Source organism: Corvus moneduloides, chromosome 6, assembly GCF_009650955.1.
Source record: "Corvus moneduloides isolate bCorMon1 chromosome 6, bCorMon1.pri, whole genome shotgun sequence".
In the NCBI taxonomy this organism is placed as follows: domain Eukaryota; kingdom Metazoa; phylum Chordata; class Aves; order Passeriformes; family Corvidae; genus Corvus; species Corvus moneduloides.
Genome location: NC_045481.1, coordinates 52,872,133 through 52,896,630, shown reverse-complemented (window position 1 = coordinate 52,896,630; position 24,498 = coordinate 52,872,133). Strand labels below are relative to the sequence as shown.

At 41.1% G+C, this 24,498-nt stretch overlaps 2 protein-coding genes across 5 annotated transcripts in view; one reads left to right on the top strand and one right to left on the bottom strand.

The window, feature by feature from the left end:
* Positions 1 to 11,368, bottom strand: part of AMPD3 (adenosine monophosphate deaminase 3) — a 33,418-nt gene extending 22,050 nt beyond the window's left edge. The window contains exons 1-5 of one of the 4 annotated variants that reach the window (XM_032112347.1): positions 11,265 to 11,368; positions 7,880 to 8,105; positions 5,258 to 5,453; positions 4,647 to 4,812; positions 2,375 to 2,594 (exon numbers count right to left, since the gene is read on the bottom strand). In XM_032112347.1, coding sequence (XP_031968238.1) covers positions 2,375 to 2,594; positions 4,647 to 4,812; positions 5,258 to 5,453; positions 7,880 to 8,100 — 803 coding nt within the window. In that variant the 5' untranslated portion in view covers positions 8,101 to 8,105; positions 11,265 to 11,368. Of the gene's footprint in view, positions 1 to 2,374; positions 2,595 to 4,646; positions 4,813 to 5,257; positions 5,454 to 7,879; positions 8,106 to 10,648; positions 10,735 to 10,863; positions 11,015 to 11,264 lie in introns of those variants that run through there. The other 3 variants (XM_032112346.1, XM_032112348.1, XM_032112345.1) reach the window with 3 other exon arrangements.
* A 120-nt stretch (positions 11,369 to 11,488) lies between these two features.
* LOC116445589 (serine/arginine repetitive matrix protein 3-like) overlaps positions 11,489 to 24,498 on the top strand; it is a 41,349-nt gene continuing 28,339 nt past the window's right edge. Inside the window, exons 1-2 of the mRNA XM_032112349.1 lie at positions 11,489 to 11,647; positions 12,449 to 12,523. The gene's annotated coding sequence lies outside the window, so the exon portion shown is untranslated. The remainder of the gene's footprint in view (positions 11,648 to 12,448; positions 12,524 to 24,498) is intronic.

Below are 24,498 nucleotides of genomic sequence, written 5' to 3'. Positions count from 1 at the left end.
TCCATTCTCTTTATCCTACTGGTTAACAATATGTAAGCCAATTTCAGACCAATGTTATTAGTGAAATCTCAAACAGAACTCTACACAACCATGTTATGTCCTTCAACTTGTCATCACTGTACCTGTGCATAAGCTGCAGTCCTTTTAGTAATAATGACCAAAGCATGAAACCTATAATCAAATGTGATGTCAACTGCAACTTCTCTAAAAGGGTACCTCCAATAGAACAACATTCTCATATGTAACAGAAACAACTTGTCATACAGCCTTACTCATTAAGAAATTTTTTTAAAATATCCTCCAAATTTATTTGCTTTTTCAGTTAAATGTGAGAAGCCAAGATCCAATATGCTTTCATTTTTCATGCCTTAAGAACATATATATTGTGTAGAAATACTTCTTTCCAAAATAATTTCTTGTGCCCTCTTTAGAAAATAATGCTTTTTTGTTCCTGCTTGCCTACTCAGAGCGCAATCTTCACTTTCATCTTCTGTCATGTTTCTCCTTCTATTTTTAACCAGTGACATGGTTTTTCTCTTCACCATCTGTCAATTCTTATTGACTCTACAGTGTTTTAGTAGCACTGTTAATGTAATAGCCTTCTTTTTCCTGCTTTATTGTTGCCAATCTCTCCTCATTAGGACACAAATCCCATTACAGTTTTGGAAGTCTATTTCAAACCCAGTCTCACAGTACCCAATACTGAACCAGACCTGTTTGCCCACTGCAGGAAGTCTCTGTTGGGTCATACTATTATCTGAAAGACCAAAAGCCTGACGAGTAGGGGTGAGATTTCATCAGTTTACCAACAGCAAAGATTAAAGAACAGTGGCTCTTGATCTCTGAGCAGCCCCACATGTGATGGGCATAAATGACAGGAAAGTACTTGCTGCAAACAGGGAAACAATACCATAAGGACTTCTGCAACAGGACTGTGGAAAAGACCTTTTTCTTTTGGGTTGTGCATATTTATCGGAGAGTGTGGAAGAACCTGCAAAAGCTTACTTGGAATTAGTGAAAGGAGCAGGGGACTGACCTACATTCAGCACAGTGCTGAGTGTTCTAACTTGTTCTACCAAGGCCCTGCTTTCTTAGGGCTTCCTGCTACAACTATGAAGTCTAAGGTTTAAATTAAAGCTTTCTTTAATTAAACCTTTAAATTAAAGGGGCTTTCACATGACTAGTTTCAAGTTTTCCTCCTCCTCCTTTTATCTTCTCATTACCCATCTCTTGGAATATAATGCACTGTAACTGGAATGCATTCACCCACTGCTGACTGTAACCAAAGCCTGCTAGAGCTGACACTGATTTGGAGCTGATAATGCTGGCAGAAGCACAGGGGTTTGCTCCTGAGAAAGGGCTTAGGGAATGGGCCAGGCTTGTTTTGCCACAGGCTCTGCCACTGTCACTGCACAAGGCAGACAGACTGACACAGGTGTGAGACAGACTCACAGGGGAAAGAATGCACCAGGTGGGGCTAACTGGGCACACTGTCAGTGATGATCTCTCCCAGGCAGGAGCACCAGCAATGCAGTGCTGGCACACAGGGCAAATAGCTCAGAAGAACAGTCTGGGTTCCTGCTTAGTTCCATCATAGAGTGGATTCTTTTCCTTTCCTGGTGCTGAGGCTGTGAGAGATGGTGCTGTTTCCAATCCTCAGCTAGGGAAGTAAACTCAAAAACTGGATGCACATGCTTTCATCATGCACTAGGCAAGGACATTGCTTTGTCATGAGTGTCAGTGACTGTACTAGTTGTTACATTTCTAGTTTTTAGAGACTTCCCAGGAATTTGGTGGTTCTGGGAAATTTCAGACTTATTTTGATTGTGCATGCATGGCTCAGTTGTGCAGCATATGTGCAATTAATTCACATCTGGAACAAATCAGACTGAATATTTATGTTGCTGAGCTGATCTGTATGCTCTGCATATGCAGAGTTTTTGTTCATGCAACCAGAGCAGAACAGACATGAAGGAATTTCAGACAACTGTTCAAAAACCTCTAGTTCAGCATAGGCCAAAACAAAATTTTTAAAAAAAAGGTGATGTTCAAGTTTCAGTTCCCTTGCTTCAAGAAGCTTGGGTTAGATTTGATTTCAACATAACAGTTGGCCAATTCCTTGATTTTTTTGTGTTAACTCCTTATTTTGCCATGGTTGATGCAAAGAAACCAAAGAAATGAAAGGTAGCCATAGGTGACATTGTATTTTTTCCTTTTAAGATTTCTCATGATGCATTACTGCTTGAGAAAGGCCAAACAAAACATTACTGTAGAATGGGTATGTTGAGGAATTAAATATCACAGAAGTGAGAAGTACTAAGCTACAGGTAAGCAGCAGCCTGCAGGGGCACAGAATAACAAAGGAGGAACATACGTTGGGCCATCTGCAATGAGAGCAAGAACGTGGCTCAGGTCAAGGGTGTAGGTCTGCAGGTCAGGATATGGCAAACTCCGAGGCTCATTGAGCTCCATCATCTCTTTGTTATCATAAACAAAGGGAATACCACCTTTTAGCTTAATAACATAATCCAAATTGTCTGGAGCATCATCAAGATTATAAGGATCTTCATTTTCTTCTGGGGGTGAATGGAAATCTGAAAACAAATTTGCATTACAGTTAGAAGGAATAACTTACACAAAAGGCAAAATAATTACAAAAAACTTTCTGCTTCTGTAAAGTTCAATTTCTAACAGGTCTCAGTAGTTTCATTAAAATCACATTCAGTTACTGTAAAAGATCTGCTGTTCCAACAAAGCCTTATTCTGTCAGCCCTCCTCTATACTACGTGCCTACCTTAATTCAAAGGCTGTATGTTATTAGAGTTCTCTGAACCAATGCATACAGATTTAATACTATTCTTTATTAATGTGTGATGGAACAAGTTTGAAAATGAGTTTGCAGAAGTATTTAAATGGTTGAAGTACAGTTGAGATTTTTTAACAGTAAAATAATTGTTGACTTCATACCCACCTTCGTTATTTTCTTTTCACCTTCTGACTCACTGTAGCAATTTTGGAAGTTGGTTTGGAAGAGCCAGTTTGTTTTGTTGTATTTTGATTGGAGTTTTTTTAGTTTGTAGGGCTTGGTTTGTGTTTGATTTTCTGTGGTGATGGTTTTGTTTGACATTATTTTAATAAAACAATTTTATGTTTAACTGCTTTTGAATAGAAGCAAGGAGCATGAAGGCAAAGATAGTACAACACAACTCCGGTTTATCCCTTGGCCTTCTGATCATGAACAAAATCATAAAGCACCAGAAGCACAGCTGGGATTTGTTCAGTACAGTTGTGTAAAGCCTTTACAAAGTAACACAGTTTTTTCCTAAGAGTCAGCTAATGACACATACTTCTAGGAGATTTAGCTTATGTGAACACTCAAACATTGTCACTCCTGTTGTGAACATTCATCCCTTCTTTTACAATATCTTACTAATGCAGCCAGCACAAAAGAAGTCCTGACTGCATTTATGTCAACTGAACTACATTCTTTGGCTCAGTCTTATCAGAGATTTCTTCTTTTACCTGTTCAGTTAAGCCACAACAGAAAAGTAATTAACCAGTCCTTTTATTCACCTAGAGTGAATCAACTGATACCAACATTATCTCTAATAGTCATAACTATCTAGCTCAAACTCGTGCTAATTAAGACACTGTGTAACAAGACTTCATTTTTTGTGTCGCAAGTTTAAAATCATAACTGTAGAAAAGCTATTAAGCTAATAATAGCTTGGAAATAATGCCCTGGCAGCTGCTCCAAACTATCTTCCCTGTCTTGAATATTCAGTATGCTGTCCTCTTTACACTCTTCCTGGAAAACAAACACTTGAAAACATATTTAGTCACCCTCTTTCAACCACTGAGCAAGAGAGAGGGTTATTTAAAATGTCACTTCAAGGCTGAAAATAAGTTGTCAACAACATGGACACATCTACAATGGCCCATCAGTACAGACCAAAGGTTGTTCCTCACAGCCCAATCCAGAAATGAGCAGTGCAAACAGTTTAATGCACAAGCAAAGCTTTCAAGACACAACCCACCTAAGTGACAAAAATAATTTGTGACATACATAGTGGGGGAATATGTTCACCCTAATAAGCCTTGTTGAGAGATCACAATTTATTTACCCAGGCAGAATGCCCAGCAAATATGACTCTACAGCTTCCAGTCTTGACCTGGCAAGCGTAGCCTGCTTGTGAAATTCCTGACTCAGGGCGTGCTAACTGGCATGTCTATATCATGCTTCAATTTATGATGTAGATGAGCTCATCACCCCTTTTAGTTCCATATGCCAAGATGAGGAGGAATGAATTTTCACTTTAAACCATAGCCATACGGCTTTTTCCTGGGGGAGCACAAGAATGCTACTTAACATCCCATTTGCTTAGGGAATAAAGTAATCAATGAGTCTAGTCTTGGTTTTTAGGTTTTGACAGCTTCAAAGTGCCAGATTAGACACAAGATTTATAACTTAGGTCCATCAGTGATTCTCCACTCAATAACAGAATAAATTACAAAGACAGTCAGAAGAGATCATCACAAAAATACAACTTCCCTTTACTACAGTAGTGCATGGGTTTAATTCTGTATTTTAAAATAATGTTTAAGTTTTTTAGAATGTAATTGAGTATTTTAAAAAGGATATTCACCTGGATGCACCTCATCTTCAACCTTCCACTTTTGATCCCGCATGCTGCACAGGTACTGAGATGTTGTTCTCGGGAAGCGATGGTAGGCAAGACGTGAGTACTTCTCTCGAATGAGAAGAGCTTTCACCAGGCTCTTGGCAGCTTGTTCATAGTCATCAACTGTAACCTGGAAGGAAAACCTGGATAAATAATGGCAAGAATAGCAGTTCTAGCAACAAACCAAATCCACACCAGTAACAAGGAGACTGAATTTCCAGAAATATAAATGTATGGGGCTTGACCATAAGGATCTTGTCCAAGGAGTCAAGAACCCAGTGACAGAAGCAGAACCCCAATACATTATGCAAACAAAACACACACAAATGTTTTCATCCTACCATGTACTACCTATTTATTGAACATCTGATTATGTTTTTATCCAATTGACTATTATAAAGAGTATAAAACAGCATGGCCTTGACTTTAACTGTTTTACAAATCCCTGTGTTCACAAAGCAATTTAGAGTTTGTTGCAGAGAACCATCATATTGTCATTTTACACTTCATGTACTTACATGGGACCTTTTTTACACCCTCTAGATACAGAAAGTGGGAAAACAATGGTTTCTTACCCCTGCACAGTAGTCCCCACTAATTGAAACTCTCTGGAATTCTGGTACATCATATGGCACTTGGACTGGCACAAAAGCACTTGGAAGAACTGGCGTTGCAGGAGACAGGACGGGATTGGCCGGTGGTGCTTTCCATTCCTGAGGTGGAATTTGTAATGACAAAGACTGGGATCTAATCATCTTGAAACTTTTCTTCCTATGAATTCATGGTATAAAACATAAAATAAGCCATGGTATAAAACACTAAATACACTGGAAAACTGATTACAGCAAAGAAGTCACCCCCTAGGAAATTTTACAAATGAAATCTCTCATACCAGAGAGAAAATGTTGGTCAGAAAGTACTTGTGCTTTTAGCTTTTCTCTATTGACATTTCACGATCTACACTACACACAATTGCATGTACCCTCCACGTGAGTCCAATATGCCACAATTTATTTACAATCGCTCTAAGATGCCCTAAGGTTTTTGTTTCGCTTCTTACAAATTCAGTTTCAGCAAGTCACTGTGTAAAAGGAAGAGGTGATCACTGTGCTCACTTTAGTATGGGTTGATTTTTAGAGACTGACAGCATCAGAATTTGTGAAGGATCAGACAGAAACAAGCAACTGTTACATACAGAAATTGCTGTAAGTTATGCTGCTACACATGCTTCTCATTCTTCCCAAAACTTTCAAGACTTAAAACTCATCTAGTTGTCAGACAAGACTAGGCAACAAAATTTCACACACAGCCATTCAGTTCAACTTGTAATGAAAAGGACGAGTACCTAGTTATTCCTTAGGCAGTGTTTGATGACTTGAGCAGAAGGCTGATGTTGGTTACCAGAGTGGTATCACAGCATGGCTTTGATAAGAAGTCTGTTCCTCCCCACAGGAGGAACACACAAATTTAAAAATGCTGCCTTTTCTCCTCAATGCTGTGATAGATGTGCACCTCAGATAAGCCAGCTAAGAAAGAATGCTGTCTTTCTCAGTGAAGTAATTGTAATACCTCAAGCGGAGTTTTGGAATCTCTCTAAAGATGGAATTAATTTTCCTTACTCTGTTTAAATGTGCTTAAATGTATCTTAAATATTCATCTACTATACAAATCCTATTTTATAAACTACCTGTGATATCAATTTCTTTTGCACAGTGGAAATCGTCCCTAATTTTGTAAGTTAGATACCAAAACCTTGAAATGTTGGTAAGAATCACTAACAAAGAAAAAGGAACACTGGAACATTTTCTGGAAGCTGCGTATTACTTCTGTGGTATTCTTAAGATTAGGAACATGCAGCGCTAGTACAATTAACACTCAAATTCCCTCCTCTCAAGTACTTGTAGCCACCTTGGAAATCAGCATCAGTTTTGAAAGGCAGCATTGGATCAACTGCAACTGGAAACAGCACAAGTTGTACCTGTGTCACTGTCACTAAGTACCCTGCAGGACAGGGATGAACACTTGTTCTGTTCCCACATGTAAACAACATACCTGTAATACCTCTCCCTGTACAAAACCTGAGTTTATTTCTGTGAGACCAATTTTCCAAATTAAATGTGAAACACACTAGTTTAGGAGGAAATATATACCAAACATTTGTTTGACTGCAAACATCTGGTTTTCCCTTCTGTGCCTGTTTATATCTATGAACATGCCAACTGGGAAACCCACTTGCACAATTCCAAACACAAAGTCTCAGTTTGTATCATCAGTGAGTCATACCTTAATTTAACTAAATTGACTCTTCTCCCTTCTGTTCCAGAAACATGACTCCAAGTGTTGCCCAACTGCCTCTCTGCAGCTAACCAGGTACGTGTGTTTAGCTATCACTTTCAAAGGCCTCTTGTCTGCCTGCTTTTTGAAGAGTCTGTACACGTCCAACCCATTTGGTGTCAGGCTGCTGCTGAGTTCATGTGACTCCAGAAACAGCCCAGCAGTCCTGTGAAGGCAAGACACTGGAACAGCCTGATATCAGGGAAGTCTGCCTCTCTTACAGGGGAAAAAAACCAAAAATCACAAACCAAAGCAAATTTGGCTTCATTACAGCCCTGGGTAAACCAAAGGTAGAATGCAATTTTTTTTTTTTTTAATGTGCACTTTTATGGCTGACAGTGGTTAGATTTTATCTCTGTGAATAAAGGAAACCTACAAATAACCTCATTATGCCAATACCACTTTTTACCTTACCTCTTGATCTTAAATATAAATTCTTTGCTTTCATCTATTTATGCAGAGACTAAAAAAAGTATCATGCCACCGTCATTTTTCTCTGTGTTAAATTTTTCTGTTTCTCTTAATGAAACTAGAAAAAGAGGGGGAATGTTTCTTTTTCTGACTCTTCTTACGTTAAAGAGTCGTAGGGTTGTGTTCATTTCTACCCAGCTATGCTGTTTATTAAACTTGCATAAGCAATATCTGTGCTATTGCTGGGAACACAGCTGAGACAACCTCACCAGTCCAAGCTCCCTGGGACCCATCCCCATACCTCCTGCACAGGACAGAAGGACACCACATAGGTGGCCCTGGTACCTGCTGTTGACTTTTCTCCTGAAGTAGTAATTTGCCAGGCATTTCAGTTGTAACTCAAACTCATTTCAAAAACTATTTTCCACTAAGAAAGCAACTACAGAACAAACCTTTTAGCTGTCTCCACAGACTGCTGTTCTGCCAGCTCCTTCTGCAGCTCCCTCTCCTTGGCCTCGTTCTGCCCAATAGGGCAGTCTTCAGGCACGGTGAAGAGTGACAATGCATCTTTGCTGTCTTCTTCTCGCAGAACTTTGGCAAACACCTTCTCTGCCAGGAGCCGCACGTGCTCATCAACCTCCGAAATGTTCAGCTTGGGAAACTGCCGCGGCATCTCGCCTGATAAGGAGCACAGTTGATAAAGTTAGAGCTACAGGAAGAGTGAAGATATGCAAGAGACTGGGGGTTTTTCCATGGAATGCCTATCAAAATTCAGAGCTTGGAGCAAAAGCAGAAGAAAGTAGAACAGCTCTGCAGGATTTAAACTAGCATGCAGTACACAAGAACCACAGAGCAGCTCTACTTTTGGAGCCATGCTAATTTGTGCATCAGGAACCTCTTGGTATACCCACAAAAATTCCTAAGCAACTTATGTAGAGATTTACCAGGAGATTCCACTTGCATAGTCAGACAGACAGTTATCTGTGATACAATGGATACTCAGCTGTGTGTCCTTGCACTGAGCATGGAAATCACATTCACTCAGTTGCTTGCCTTCTTCCTCGCTCAGTGACTTCAAACCAACAGGCAAGTTAGAAAAGAAGGTTGTACATTTCCACCTCACCCCATCCCTTCCACAAATCAGAAAGTCACAGAACTTCTGTGAAGTGAAATGGTTGTACAACAGGAACAAAGACAGTATAGTTAACTCAGTGACTCTTCTATTTGTTTTCAGTAGTTCATATCAGACTTCTGAATGCATGTGGGAAGCAGATAGGTCGTGGACTTACATTTATACATGGCATTTAAATATTACTTTTCAAAAAGAATACATTTTACATTTTTAGGTAGCTAGCCTTTCATCACTAAATATTTCTGTTTTGTTCTAACATCACTACTAAAATGCTATCTATATTGTTTCTTCTGTATTTTCCTGGCTTTACTTTTATTCCAGTTCCATACAATCCACAATGTGCATTTTAGCATAACTGGAAGCATTCCAGAGGGAAAAAACACAGTGCTGATAAGCTACTGACCAGCATTATTTGTTGTGTACTATAAAGCTTTCTGAATGCCTTCAGTATGATGGAGTTTGTAACAAATAAGATTAAATTCTTATTACATAAGTTAAAAATAGCTGCGAACATGTCACAGCAAATGGATCCAAGCACTGCCAGAATGTGAAGTCTGGGTCCAAAACTGGCATTTCAGAATCCTTTTTGGTTAGAAAAATGCAAACATATTTTGTGATATAGTATTCATTTAAATAATGACATATCCTGGAAGTCAGCATGGAGCATGGCGGTTTTTTATCACTTCAGCCATAACTTATCAGGGCCCCCATTACAATTTTTCTGTAGGAATGCTGCAGGTTTCACATGTTGATACGTGATCCTTTTGATATGTGATCCTGTTGTTTTCAGCCTAAAAGACTCTAATTAATGTCCGCCTGTTTTCACAGTTGCTTTGAGAACATTTTTGGTTTTATTCTAAAAGCAAATATAGTATGAGAAGGTGACAAGAATTAAATTGGACCATAACACGGCAATTTAGTGTTCCCCTACATTACTTTGCATTCTTATTTTATAAGAACCCATTCACATCCCAGTAGAAAAACTCGCTGGTTTTAAAGAGCTGTGGATTTGACTGTGCTGTTTTCTGCCAAGAAAGTATCTGTTTTGCAATTAGTATTAATTCTTCATAAAATCAAGTATAACTACATAAGAAGTTTAAAAATACATAGATGTTTAGCTGAGTAATTCAGTGACAATGCACCACCATGCCTTAGCATCCAAACTTAGGTTTGGTTTCTCAATTTCAACCCCCAAGTAAATCATAGAAGTCTGTCTCCTGACCTCGAAGAACACAGCTGTCAGCAGCAGTGCCTGCCACACGTACAGCTGCAAGCAAGGGCCTTTTGGGCCACTTCAACCAGGCAAAAACCTCCCTTTATCCTTACTCAAGTACAGTAGGAGTGCTAACAATACTACTACAATGTGAAACAATAATGGTTTTTCTGCTGCTAAATCAGCAATTAAAATATTCTCAGCACTAGCATGAAAAAAATATCAATTGGTTGTATCTTTATCATTGGCTGAGCATTTTCCTAGTTTAAATAAACTTTTTCCCAGAGAATTGTGATCAGAAACAGAAATGCAATAAGGAACACACAGCATGAGAAACCATGCCGTATTTTATATCCTTACAGTAAGATAGTAAAGAGACAGAAAGTATAGATGTAAGTATAATCCTATACTGACACCAAAGTTTTTTTCTTTCTTACAGAACCCAAGCTCACGTTCTCCACTCAAGCATGAGACAATAAGGCACAGAACACTTTGAAATGTAGGTTCACCCACATCACAGCTAGCTCATGGCACTGAATGAGCCTAATAAACCTAAAACAGTCATGAGGCACCTCATGCAACACTCGAGCAAGCTGTGCCATCCTGAACTGGAAGAGACTCTTGTATCCAGTATCCTTCTATTGAAGTGCTGCCCTTTGCCCAAGGTGAGCAACAACTAGACATTTTGATGGGATGGGGAAGGATATGAATGCTACCCAGTAACTACTCTCTTCCTAAATATATCGATCTCAAAGGCTGCTTTGGTTGCTCTTTAGGTCTGCACCTTTGCAGAAGAAAAGAAAGCTGTATCTCTTGAAACATGCTGCCTTTAAAAAAAAAAAAAAAAAAAGGAATGATTACTTAGGAAGCAATTACCGATCAGGCATTTAATGGTCTTGAATCTATAGCGAGCACATGCCATGAAAACCAGAGCCGCCTCCGAGCCCCGCAGATGCCCAGCCGGTAGCGCCGCATCCCAGCGCCGCGAGCAGCTGGGGCCGGGCCCGCGGGCACTGCCGCCGCAGGAGCCCCGCACGGCTCCGGCCCAAGGTCACCGCCAGCGCCCCGGGCCAGCCCGGCGCGGCACTTACCGAGCGCCCCGGGGAGAGCCATGCTGGGGCAGGGCCGGGCCGCCACCGGCCCGAGAGACGCTGCCGGGAGCCGCCGGCGGAGGAGGCGGCGGGGGGGGAGGAGCCGCTCCCGCCAGCTGCCGCCGCTCCCTGCTGCCGCATCCACCCGCCGGCCGCCCGGTACCGCAGTGCCGCGCCGCCCCTGCCCGGCCCTTTATGGCCCGCGGGCGGAGGAGCCCGCTCGCCGCGCCCCCGGCCCCGCCGGACCGCCCGGCTGGCCCCGGGGCGGCTGCATCGCGGCCGGGGCGCCTCCGCGGCGGGCGCAGCCCGCGGGGCGGGGGGGCTGCGCTGGCCGGTCCTGCCCCGGCCGGGCCCCGCCCCGGCGCGGGGGGCGAGCGGCGGGCGGGGCGCCCTGTCCGTACCTCTGTGAGGGCCGGCGCTGTCGCTCCGGGGTCGCGGCGCTGCGGGCGCCCGCTGCACCTGTGACGGGGGACGGGCAGCGCCTCCCCCGCCGGGCCGCGGTCTCAGCGGCAGCCGGAGCAGCGGGGAAAGTGTAGCCCCTTCCCTTTCCCCTTCCCCGTCGGCGGCTTGAAGGCAGAAGTCGCGCTGTCACATGGCCCCCGGCCGGCGCGGCAGGGAGGGAGGGAGAGAAGAAAGGGAGGGAGGGAACCCAGCCCGCCTTGATTCGCCTCAGCCGTGCCGCCTCCCACGAGCGCGTCGTTCAAAACTCCTCGAAAAGCGCTTTAACGTAGCAAACTTCGGTTCGAGACCAGAAAGTCGTGAGGCCAGTGCAGAATGACAGCCGGTAAGTGTGCTGGCAATGTGTCCCTCTCAAAAGAGTTTTCAACAGCGTCTGCCCTTCAGTGTAGCAACACGGTCCAGGTGCTCATCTGTATTAAAAAAATAAACAAAACCCCGAGAAATTTTCCGGCTAAATAGGCCAAGGCAAATAAGTGAAGCTCGAACCCAGCGTGACTCAGCAGGAATGAGGATATTAGCGTGTAAAATAATTTGACCTTATTCTGAGAGATTCCAGCCCTGAAGCTGAAAGTTCTAGGGACATTTTGGTAAGTTTCGGTTACAATACTTGGAGTCTAACCTGAAGACATTTAGATGTAAACGTATCTTTACAATGCAGGAAAGCACTGGGAATGCACGTGAGTGAAGGTAGTTGGTGTAAAAAGCAGTTAAAAATAGATGTCCCAAAACATCAGGGATCAGGTAGTCCTGTGGACCCCCAGTATGGTAGGCATAGAAATGCTCCATGCATAAATCTCAGGGGATTTTGGCTTCAGAAACTCCTTTACTTCACACAGCTAGTGAAGAAATGGAGTGAAAATAAAGGAGTTGTCCATCCTAAGTCCGAGTCGCAAAGAAGACCGGATATTTTGACTCTTAGACAACTGTCAGCACAGTCACACTCATTTGCTTATGAAAAAGGCTAAGAATTATGGCCACAGCTGTTGTATGAGGCATGTAGCAATCCAAAGCATACAAAAATGAGCCAGCCATAATAAAAAAATATTTAAAACAATACTACAAAAATAGGCATGGTTTCTCAGCTTGGAAAAAAGACTTATGCTGTGTGTACGTGCTTTTCCCACAGTAATTGCGAATATCTTCATCAGCTGCTGCTGGCAACACCCTGAGAAAATATCTGCCACCCAGAAAACCACATACTGTAAGTGTCTATACCTCTGACTCACAGCTGCCCTGCCCATTTGATATGTGAGTAAAGCACACCTGTTGCTGCTGGCCATTCACTACACCCCTCGATTCCTAATCTGTTAGTGCTGCTTCCTTCCTTTTTCCCAGCCACCTGCCTGAACTTGTTCAAGCTTGCCTGCTATCATGGCAGTTTTCCTGAAGTTTAAGCTTGATGTACACCAAATCATAATTGTGCCCTGCCTGCTGGATTCAAGTATCCCACGGCCTCTTGGTTTTCTCTTCTCAGCTTGGCACATGAGTCTTGCCTCAGCACTTGATTTAATCTCTTCTGTGGGATGCAAGAGCCTGGCGAGAGTTCCCTCTCGTGCTGACTTTGTGCCAACCGCAGTGCAAAAATAACGGTCTGGAAGATAACTGTGTTCCTCAGCTTTCTTACACACAAACGGGCAGCTCCGTACGCCCCGAGCGAAGAGAGAGAACATTGCAGTGTGAGCTCACGTGTTAGCACAGCCAGAGAATTCACACAGAAAGGAGACCTTAAAAATATCTTAGCCAAGAAAAGGCTTCTGTGAGCACTGAAGTGCAAACCCCTAAGGGTGTAGGACACGGGGCACTTGTTATAGGCAACCATGAGTATTTAAGTAAGCTTTCCTTTTGTAACAAATTGGAAAACTTCAAAAGCAAAATGAGATCATAGCTTAGTAAATGCATCTGTAGTAATTGAAGCATTAAGAAAATATTATTGCAAGATCTGTAATAAGAGCAGGGTGGCTTGTAAGAATAGGGTAATGGTAATAAATTAACAAGAGAATACTTCAAGTCCTCTGGCATTTTGCAGAACCAATTATTATGGTCAGTTATTTAAGAGCATACATTTGAATAGTGGGCCTAGTTTCCTGTCCCATCTCTGCTCTCATAATGAACAATTCACATGTATCCTTGGGGAATGGCAGTGACACTGAGCTGACAGTGAAATACCGTATTTTCAACACAGATGTTGTTGTACTCTTCCATTGGCACCTACACTGCCAGTCAGCACTTTGTCTGCCCCATGAGGAAGCCTGTCTGCCAGTCCTGTTTGTAGGTAGATTATGCTTTTACACACCACACACTGAAAGTAGTGCAAGTGTCTCCAGAGTTATTTTAAATGTTGGGATTCCTATTGTAAAATGTCAGTACTTTCTGAAGCCACCTGGGTGTTAGTTCACTTCTGTTGTGTAGCAAGCCCTGGTTCTCTCAGGTAAATTTTGCATTGTGTAAAAATGCATTTATTTTCATCTTTTTAATCTTGCTATACAAGAAAAAGTTATCCACTTTTTTTTACCAAGTTACAATTGATCACATTTATTTATATTATTATTTTTTAAATGTGTATTTCTATTACGTCTTCAACTTGCTTTAAGGGTCCTACTTTAGAGACTACTCTTTTGGTGACAGTAGTAAACTCATGATTATTTCAGTGCACATGGTATTTTCTCTTTTGCAGTCAGTCTATTTTAACAAGAGGAAATGTAATAAAGTTTTAAATGTCAACATTTACAGAGGAATGGAACAAAACAGTAAAAAATGCCTAAATATACATCTGTATTATTAACAATTATTTTTAGGAACAGACAAATCTTGTCTGGGAGATGATTACTGCTGGAATGCATATTCATCAAAATGGTCTCTCATATTCACTTGTAATTGTTTCAGCTGTTGTAAGAGACTGCTTTCATTTGAGTAGTGCCTTAAAAGCTAATGGAGTTTGAATTCATTTTGTAAATAGATTCATACAACTGCCTGTGATATTGATAACAACAAAACAACTAATGGATCAAATGAAATATTTCAATCTATAAAGCACCCATTAGTGGCACCCAAGCAATATTAGTACCTGCTTTTCTGATCTTCAGTCAGTTCAGTTAATGATATGCTTGGCACACATGGATTTACTTACTGATATTCCAACAGAAAAAAACCCTCAAAGTTAAATGAAGTTATCTCCAAAAGTCAGAGGGGAGGTTTATGCCAAATGTGAAATGCAGTTGAATTGCATATCAAATACTTATCAAATACTATAAAGGAAGAATTATTCCTTTTTTTAAACAAAATAATATAGCAAATTATAATAATTCAGAAATGGAGAAAATTGCTCCACTGAATGATTGAAATGATACAGAGCAAACCATATCTGTCAGTTTTATAAAGTCAACAAATCAAAAAGCATCATATTTCTTATCCACTGCTTTTCAAAAAGCCTGTAGAAATTAATTGGGCATATGAGTATTCAGTTCAGTAATTGAATTAGAGCAGTTGAGAACTCTTGGTACAGATGATTTGGTCTTTCTCAGTATTGAATTAAAGAGGAATTTGTAAATCTAGACGTTTGGCTCCTACTTTAAATAAAAGCAACAAATTTCCTGTGTTTTGGAGATTGTTCAAGGCCATTTGAGAAAGTGGGATGTGAGATGAGAACTAGGAGGAGAAACTTTGATTAGACCCAGTTTTTTGTAAACTTCATATTGAGTAGTTGGAATATGTACATATAAGATGCTACTAGGCTTGTATAAAATGCAAAATGTTTTTGAATGATTTGTACTGACATTAGAACTGAGAGTTCTAGGTATGGAATCCAGTTCCTTGGGAGTTTTCAGCCAAGTGACATTCTCCTTTCTGAGAGGATACCTGTGAGTATAATTGTCCTGTAGTATGTTATTATAAAATACATAGAGTATGCAAGTATAAACCGGTTTGTTTAAAACCAGAAATGGAAGTGAGAACCATAGAAATTGCAAAAGGATGTGACTGTTCAGCCACTGCTTTAAAAATAAACTGGGAAACTACCTGTACAGTCCTAATAATTGGAGTCTGAAACAACATAAACGTTTTCCATGAGTTTATAAATAGAATATACTGTAATATTTTGTTGCACAAGAAAGGTTTACAAGCAAGATGGGACTCTTTGGTGTGTTTGGAATTGTAAGTCATCGTGTGGATATTTGGAAAAATTTCTTTCCAGCCAGCTGGCGAATTCTTTGCTGGCATCTGCTAACTGCCTTCGTCACAACAGCCATGTAAAATGCTGGTTTAAAACCAGTTTGTCTCAAACCTACTTAGCTTGGACTTTGCAAGTAGCTACCCCAGATGGAAGACTGCCTTTCTCTGACTTTATACATAATTTATCTGAAATTCTGGAACTGTTCAAAGAAGGAGAGATCTGAATGCATCATACAAACCTGTATGTGTAGCTGAATGACCTTAAATCTGATTTATAAAACAGAATTTTCTGAAAGTTACATATCAAATCTGTTATGTGCAATGTAGTAGAAATAGTTTTTAACCACAACTCTGATGTACAATTCTCTTTTACTCAACTTTGTTTTATGAGGAATTTTATTTGCTCGGAATGCACATAAAATAAAATATTCAGCAAGCAACAGTCTAATAAATTAGACACTGCCAGTGCATGATAAATAATAAAACAGTATAATTACAGCTCACAGAGGAGAACTTTGTGGTCTCTTTTGGAGACCCCTAAAATGAAAATATTCTGAATTTGGTGATTTCTGCAAAAATCAGTACTGAAATTTAACCTTTATGTTTAGAATTAGTTTACATATTAAGTTTGTAGGGAAATGCAAATAGTTCTGTTAAGTGCTACTCAGTTCTGCATTTGTATTATTACTGGCCATTAAGTTTCTGTAATCATTTGTGATAGGGCTTTGCATCTGGGTTCTTTGGCCCTCACATTGGAAGTTTCCTTCCCAAGTAACAGGTATCTGTGGGATGCAGATGGAGCACATAACTGCCCAGGACGTGGGAAGTGCAAGATGTGGTTTAGACGTGACTTTACACAAAGGTCACGTAACCTTAAATAAACCCTGGGCTAGGTGTTGCTGCACTGCAGCCTTCCCTGTCCCCAGATTATCCCCCATTTTCTCTTTGTTTTACAAGTGTATTTTCTAAGTCTCTCCTTTCACAAGTGTCAGTGAAACTGCAACCTCCTACCCGGGAGTTCATTTGTACATGGGGATTCCTAGTGACCATTTACAGCCCAAATAAACCTTCTGTGTGATCCTTGTGTGGCGCTAAGCAGGCAGTTTGCAAGCAATCCAACAGAGAATTTTCTTATTCTCCTGTAGAAACTTAAATTTTCACTGGGAGTGGGAATTGTTTTATTATTTTTATCCAATCTGCCTGTGTAAAATCGCTATGGCCCGGCCTGTCTTGTATTTATGTTTTCACTGTCAGGATGGCCAAATGTTGGAATGGGCTGCCCAGGGATGTGGCGGAGTCCCCATCCTGGAGGTGTTCAAGGTGCATCTGGATCTGGGTGATGTGAGTTGGTCACTTGGGGGTTACAGGGGCTTGGTGGGGGACTGGATCATCCTGAAGGTCTCTTCCAAACTTGATAGTTCCATGATTCTCTATGAAAAACTACTTTAAAAACTCCTGTCTTCTTTCCATAAAGCCCACCTAACCCATCAGCTATGGGAATCTGCAGTCTGTGACATCTCCCATCTTTTTTATTTCTTTTCCTTTAGGCAGGAACAGCGCCTTTCCTTTCTGGCGGGGCGGGCAGTGCCGGGTGCGCCCTGCGCTCCGCCGGTGCCGCCGGTGCCGCCGGTGCCGCCCTCCCCGCTCCGGGGCCGGGGCCGGGGTTATGTAAAGAGCCGAGTTACGCAAGGAATGCAGATATCCCCTTACGTAACCTCCCGCCCCTGTCGGAGCCTTCCCTGTTCGTGCCGGCGCAGCCTATACATTAACGGAGGGAAAAGCGTTGCTGGCGGTGTTGGGGCATCTCTCTCTCTGGCTCTACAGTGACCTGTTCGCTGCAGTGGCTCTTTCCACTCGGGTTTCGTCAAAGTCCCACCTCTTCCTTGACCTGCAGGACATTCCCTTCCATTGAAATAAATAGCACACATATCTAAGTCATAGTTGTGCCCTTTTCTGGGTCTAGGAAAGACTTTACTAATTCCCAGTTATTGCACGGAGCAAAGTTAATCCTCCGTGGACAAAGGGAAATTACAAAGTTCTGTGTACCTCGAGCTCTATGGTTAGGCTGCTGCCACAATTGAAGGAACTGATTCTGATGCCTGTGTCCAGAGGCAGATTTCCAAGTCACTTAAGTGCCAACAGGGCAAGAAAAAAGAGCCTCATAGCTCAGAACTCTGTCTTTAGCAGATATTAGGGAAGATCGCAGAGATGGTGGGGCCTGTTCTGTTTGCTTGTCCCCTCATATGCAGGCAGAGCATCATCAGGTGATGAACACTTGGGATACTTTTATGGAGCAGTAGATGCTGTCAGGGCTTCTGTTCTTGATGCCTTACTCAATTCTCTCTATACTGATTTCTGATCCTGCAACTTTCCACGCCTTTCCTGTTAGATTTAGTGACCCTGATAAGTTGGGGGTGAGTGGTTTGTTTGGGTTTTTGTTGGTGGTTTGGTTTTATGTTGATTTGGGGTTTTTCTGCCTTTTCCTTAGCCTTTTTTCTCCATGGAAAGGCCTTGAATTCCATGGACACCTTGAAGGATTGGTGTAAAGGAGTGCTCTGCTCAGGGCTTTGCTCTGGTTCTCTACTGAGTCATTTTTGACCATATACCTTCATAACCCTTTCCTTTTTCATGTGTTCCTAAAGCCCAGGATCTGTGGGGAGGGTCTCTGTATGTAATAAACTCATTGCTGGATCATGTAGTGGAAAAGAAAGGATTTCCAGAGGGAGCAGCTCCAACATGAACAAATCCCTTTGAGACTCAGGTAGTCAATAAAGGCTGGAGCAGATGGCAGAAGGTGTGAAAAGGAAGGTGACCTGCTAGATTAGTCAGTGTTTGAGTGGCTTATTCCTGTCATCTCCTATACAATAAGCTGATAGTAGGGACACAGCCAGTCTTCTCAGAGCTAAAGCGGAAGAAAAGAAGAGGTGTTGAACTCAGTGCCTGCCTTCCCTAATATTTAATTTTTGAGCTACAGCAACCTTTTGTTTACAAAACAGAAATACCAGAGGAGTCTAGAACTTAAATGAGTAGATGAATAAAAAATAAACCATCACATTGGTGTTTCTTCAACTTTGTTTTTTCAGATCAATGTAGTTTTTCTTCAAAACTCATAAGAATGAAGTAAAAATTTTAGACTTATATGTGCTACCCCAAAACAATGGGGAAAGGTAAATTTGCTGTATGGAAACATTCATTTAGTAATCTGTACTGAAACTGGATATTTGCTAAAAGAGCAAGAGTAAACTTCACATATATTCTGTCTCTTTGCTTTTCCAGATGTGCTTTAACAGTTTATAATGTGCTGAATCTGTTCAGGGATAATCCCTCAAGGTAACTTTTCAGCATTTTGCAGTGCAGTAGGAAGGAATGGGTGCTTCCATGACTTTTTCTTGTGCCAGTGTGACACAGATGGGTGCAGAAGGTTGGAAGAGCATATCAACAGCTTAAAACCACTTTTGCCAATTTTCTCCATGCCAGGGGCCAGAATCCATAGCCTTCATTTTCCATCCTTAGGCACCACACAGGCATCCTGTGGACACAATTAACTGTGAAAATTCATTATAACACAGTGGAGAAACTGAAAGGCTTTTTGCCTCTTGCACTGGCTATCAGTTCCATGTTGGTCACAGGCTGAAGACAATTTTTTTTAATTCTTTTTTTTTTTTAGTAGGAGTAGTATCTATGACTCTCAGTGGAACACAACTCTGAATGGTATTCTCAAAACTCTGTGCAAGCTTGGGAAATGATGCATTTAAAAAGTCAATGGAGCCATCTAGTGTTTAAAATTCACAATTTCATGGTTTTTTGACTTGTGTGTGCAAGAGCAACATCTAGGTATTAACAGTCAGAGGGAAAACAGCTCATAGTGTTCCATATTAATCCCTGATAGCTCTTGATTCTTACAAAATGTACAGCTATGGGTGCCAGAATCGTTAAATTGTATGTGGAAATTTCTATTACTTCACTAGAGACTCCCAAGTCTAGACAAAAGGTTTTCTTGTCTTTATCCTCAGCCACTTTCATATATCATAATTTCCAGTTACATGTTTTGATTTCTGCTTGACATTTAGATCCCTCCAATAGCTGTGCTGCTCCCTTGCCTGCTGCTTCTGGGCATACATTTAATCAGTTTTTCTCTGTAGCATGACCTTCCTTCTGTGAGCTGTCCTTCTGACAGGCTGGCATATCAAACCTGATGCAGTGCTCTGGAGTTGGTCAGAAAGCTGGGAAGAGGCCACATTGCATGTTTCATACTTTTTTCCCTTAAAATCGTGCAGCAAGCTTCACTGGCTGTTATCTTCTCCCCCCAGCAATAAGTGTGCCAGCGTGCACACAAGACACGCACACAATTTACACTGATTTTTTTTCCTCATAATTTCTTGTGCTGAGCTCAGATTTAATTGCTCAACATTTGTCATCCACTGTCCTTTCCTCCATTACATATTAATGTTGTCATTTTCTGCATCTGTGGATAACTTCTAGTGACAAAGAAACATGATTTTTATAGTTATTGTTTAAATAATTGGGCTGGCTTTATTCTCCTAATGTAACCTGCAAATGTGAGTGCAGATCAACTACTCAACAAAAAGGCAAAAGAGAATTTTGCTGCCCTATGGAGAAAAAACTGTGGTCAAAGCAGAGACTGAGCCAACCTGTCAGCTTCTGCTGGTTTGGCAGATGTAGGACAGAGGACAGAAAGTGTCACACGAGGAACAGCCACTGATGTTTCTGAGACAAACCACCTCTTCCTGGGTCCATGACAGAAATCAGTGTCCCATAATCATTCTCCTTTTTTTCTTCTTTTTTCTTTTTTCTTCCTGTCCAAGTCCGGTCTAATCACATAGATTGGCTAGACATCATTCAGTGATTAATTTAAATCCTAATGTCCATTTAGCAATCTAAAATATGTATAATTCAAAGGTAGGGCAGGCTTTGGACATGGGAGCTGATCTGACCTAGCTTTGGAAGTTTGAAAGATAGTGGCTAAATTTAAGCTGGTGTTTTAAGATTCTCTATAGTTCGTAAGAAGAAGCAAATGCTGTCAAAAAAGCTGGTTTATTTTGATCTCCACATAGGTGCCTAGGAATGCTGGAGTCAATCCCACATGGCCAGCAGTAACTACTGAAAATCAGTTGCTTACCAGGAATCTCCGAGTGAGTCAGAGTTATTGTAGTTCTTTTGGAAGCTACTTCTGGATGGCCATCTTAGGCAGGAGGGGCATGATTCTAAGAATCTCTTAACAGCTGGACTCCTTTTAGAGGTTGCCCAGTGTGCTCAGGGAAGGAAACTGAGTCTTGTGCTTTATAAACCTGTTTTGATTATTATTGGTGGTTCTTCTGCCTGCTATACATTTTAAGTTTTTAAAACCAGAATTTCTTCAGTGATAATATTGCCAAAAGTCAAAATTAAGGTTCTGACAATACCACAGTGCACTACTGCTGTATTGTATTTACTGAATCCCTTCAAAGGGACTATCATATTATCACTATGACCTCAAAAAAATGTTAGTCTTGTTTAATCATTAGAACAAAGAGCTGGAGGCCAGAAAGTTCGTAATATAACAATTAGGGACAGAGGAGAGCCAACATTGTGGTTCATAGAAAAGAGACCAGAAAAGACCTGTCTGAGTCTGTGGAGTTTCCATTTTCCCCAGTTGATGTAGTGCACAAACCCATGATATATCCAGTTTCTGCAGACTTAAAGTTTACATTAAAGCAGGTCCTGTGCCAAGCTGCCCTGTTTACGAAGATTCTGTCTGCACAAGGAAGTCGACTGATACAGCTCTCATGGCATAAAGTGTTTCTGAGCTTTTCTAAAAGCTGCAACTAGTTATTTAAGAGCAACTATTGTGGAATAGCTTATGCTACACTGGTTACACCCATCACCTTCCCTGGAGAGAAGAAAATCCATTGCAATATTCTACACATGAACTCATTGTAAACTTTTGCAGCATTTTCTTCAGGACTCCACAAATAGGCAACTTGAAATAACATTCTGAATGACATTAGTTGTCTTTGAACAGTTAACCCTAAAATCTAATGGCATGACTTGGAATGCTTAACAAAACTTTGATTGGAGGCAATTAGAATTAAGCATGAGAAGAAAGAGGAGTTATTAGAGGGAGTAAAACTCCAAAGGAAAGGGAATGAATAGCAACAAAAGGAAAACTGTAAAGGAGAAAATCAAAGTGCAGAATTTACAGTGAAAGTCAAGATGGGAATGTTTCCTCAACTGATAAATGATGGTGGTTGTAAGCCTGAGTGAGGTACAGCAGTACAAAAGGATAGGATTATCCTCTAGATCTTAATGCCTGTACCCACTGATACCAGTGTGCAGCTTTACTGGTTTAAGTGCATCGCATAGTCCTAAATTCAGACAAGCAGTCATTAAACATGGAATCTGGCCTTCTCTGCAGAATGACTTTTCACATCCCCAATGCCAAGGCAATATTTCCCTGTTGCATGCCCATGTTTGTTCTGCCAGCCTTTTCACTGCTTGTTTCTCTGACTCCCAATATGTCAAAGCCCAACTCTGACATTTCACTCGGAGGATCTTTTAGAAGAACTGGGTTTTTGGATCTGTTTTGAACTGGACAGAGCAACTTGCTGTTTGTTTCCCTCCCTGTGGCAGATGCTTCTGTCCTCTAAGCAGACTTAAATACTGTGACAGATTGAAGGAAAAGTGTGTTGTTTCCAGATGTGTGGCAGGAGCTGTGGAGCAGGGGCAATGACAAGGACCTGTGCTGGGCAACAGGAAAGGACAGAACAGGGCAGCAGAGCCTCCTCTCTCAGACCTGCCCTGAGATACTGTCTGAGGTGGTGAGCCCCAGTCTGTCAGCTTCCCACACCATTCACAGACAGGTTTTTCAGTCTTCAATCCTTGCAGGATCAGGAGCTAAAGAAGTGTTGTTTCTTTTATTTTCATAATTCAGGAGCTGATAAAAGGTTACCTTGGTCAAAAAATTATAATCATAGTTGTGATATTTGAGGGAATGTTATCTATGTAATGGAATTTTTTTGCCCTGTTTTTAATGTTCAGGTATTTTTTTAATACCTGTGCATGAATGTGTATCCACATCTGCTAGAAAAGCCTTTCTATCTGAGATTAGGAGTGAAAGGGAGTCCTTTGTTTCAAATCTTAGTTTGACCAAGCAATTAGACAAGGAAGTTTGATGAATGTTTTACTCCAAATGTTTCTTCAGGAGAGCAAAACTTCAAAAAACTGGAAACATGAGACAGGAAGTCTTAATTAGCTGCAGGAAGGGAGACCGGAGCAAGTGGACTGGACAGGAGAGCCTCTACCTGGAGCTTTCAGAGCAGGGTTCTAGATAACTCCAGGCAATGTGGTATCTACTTGTAACAAGTGATTTAGGATGTTTCAGGAAAATACACACTGTATTTCTTGGTTATCCAAATGAAGGGCAGTAAAGTGCTACAAGTGACATGAAATCCAGTGCAGCAGTTTGGGGGGCACACATTGGTGCAGTTTGAACAGATCCATGCACCAAGGGTGAGTAGATTGCTCCACAAATAATTCCTTTGTGTGAAGTTATCACAACATAAGGACTCTCTAATATTGTGGAAAGAGGGGAAAATAAGAACTGAGGGCAGTAGGGGGAAAGCAGCAAATTCAAATGAGAAGCTTGTGTGCTATTTAACAGTATGTGTGATTAATAGGTGTCAAGGAAAGTGCTGATTTTCTACCTCTTGATGTTCTCACTTCAAAGCAGTGTACTTTTCTGGAAGCAATGCTTCAGCTGAACAGCGCTGTGGATCTCAGCATAGTAATAAATGGGCAAAATGTAATTGCCTTCCCAAACAGGAGTCAAACTCAGAGAGCTGTTGTTTCATCCTGCCCTTAAATTCTCTCAATCTGTGAAATTTCTTAGACAGTTTTGACTTCCTTATCCTAGATTTCATATTGCTTCTTTCTGCATGTAGTTTAATGTTCTAAATTCGTGCCTGAAGGCCAGAGGTGCCTTTTTTTTTCTTGTTGTTTGAATACTAACTTGAAGGCTGAAAACATTCCTGTTTTTCCAAATCTGGAAAAATGCAGAATGGTCATATTACCAAAGGGAGAGAGAGGAGGGAAAAAAAAAAAAAAAGAAAAGGAATACTGTGTACCCAACAAAATAGAGGCAAGAATGCAGGAATGTAAATGTGTTACAGGCTGTTATTAGGATTTTGGATGCAAAAATAAAACTTAGTAAAGACTGAAGATTTGAAAAGGCATAATACAATCCAATTTATTTAGACTAGAAATTGCCCTCCCTAGATTGCTAAGGTGACAGGAAAAATTATGAAAAGAAGATAATCATATTTGTTTTAAGTCTGGCAGTTTCCACTGAAATGCCTGTCTCTCTATAATAGTTTTTTTGAAGGAAGTGCCTTGGGGAATTACCAGAAAAATGATCTTTATTAAGTGTTCATGGCCATCTGAACTATCCACCCATCCAGTATAAATGTGTTCTGGCAAAACAAGTGTTTGTGTTGCCATGGCCTTTCCCATGATGTTATTTTCTTAAGCAAAAGCATTTTTCTAGCTGAGATCTTAACAAGGACACAGGCAGGGCGCCATGATTCAGTCCTTGAAGAGAAAAATAATGATTTGTAAGGAATGGTGAGGGAAAAAGATGGTCTCAGAGGGGGTAGAACACAAGACCTAGATATCTGGTGTTTCTTTTGCCCAACAGAAGCAGTGATTCCTTCCACTAATCACCCCTGTTCTGCAGGAGAGCAGTGCAGCCTCCGCCAGCCCTGCAAAAATGCTGATGAGCCCAGTGCTGAGATTCTCCTGAGGCATCCTCAAGTTAGGGGAAATCTTGCTTAAAAATAGCAGCTCAGTTACTATTTGCTGAGCAAATCACACACCTCAGATACAGGATTCCAAAAATCAGGTCATAGGGCCCTGTGCTGTACACAGGTACAGGGTTTCTGCACAAAAAATATGTTCCCAAGGTCTGTGTGGATCCATGTGTTGTATTTGCAAGGTTTTAACTGTTCTATATGC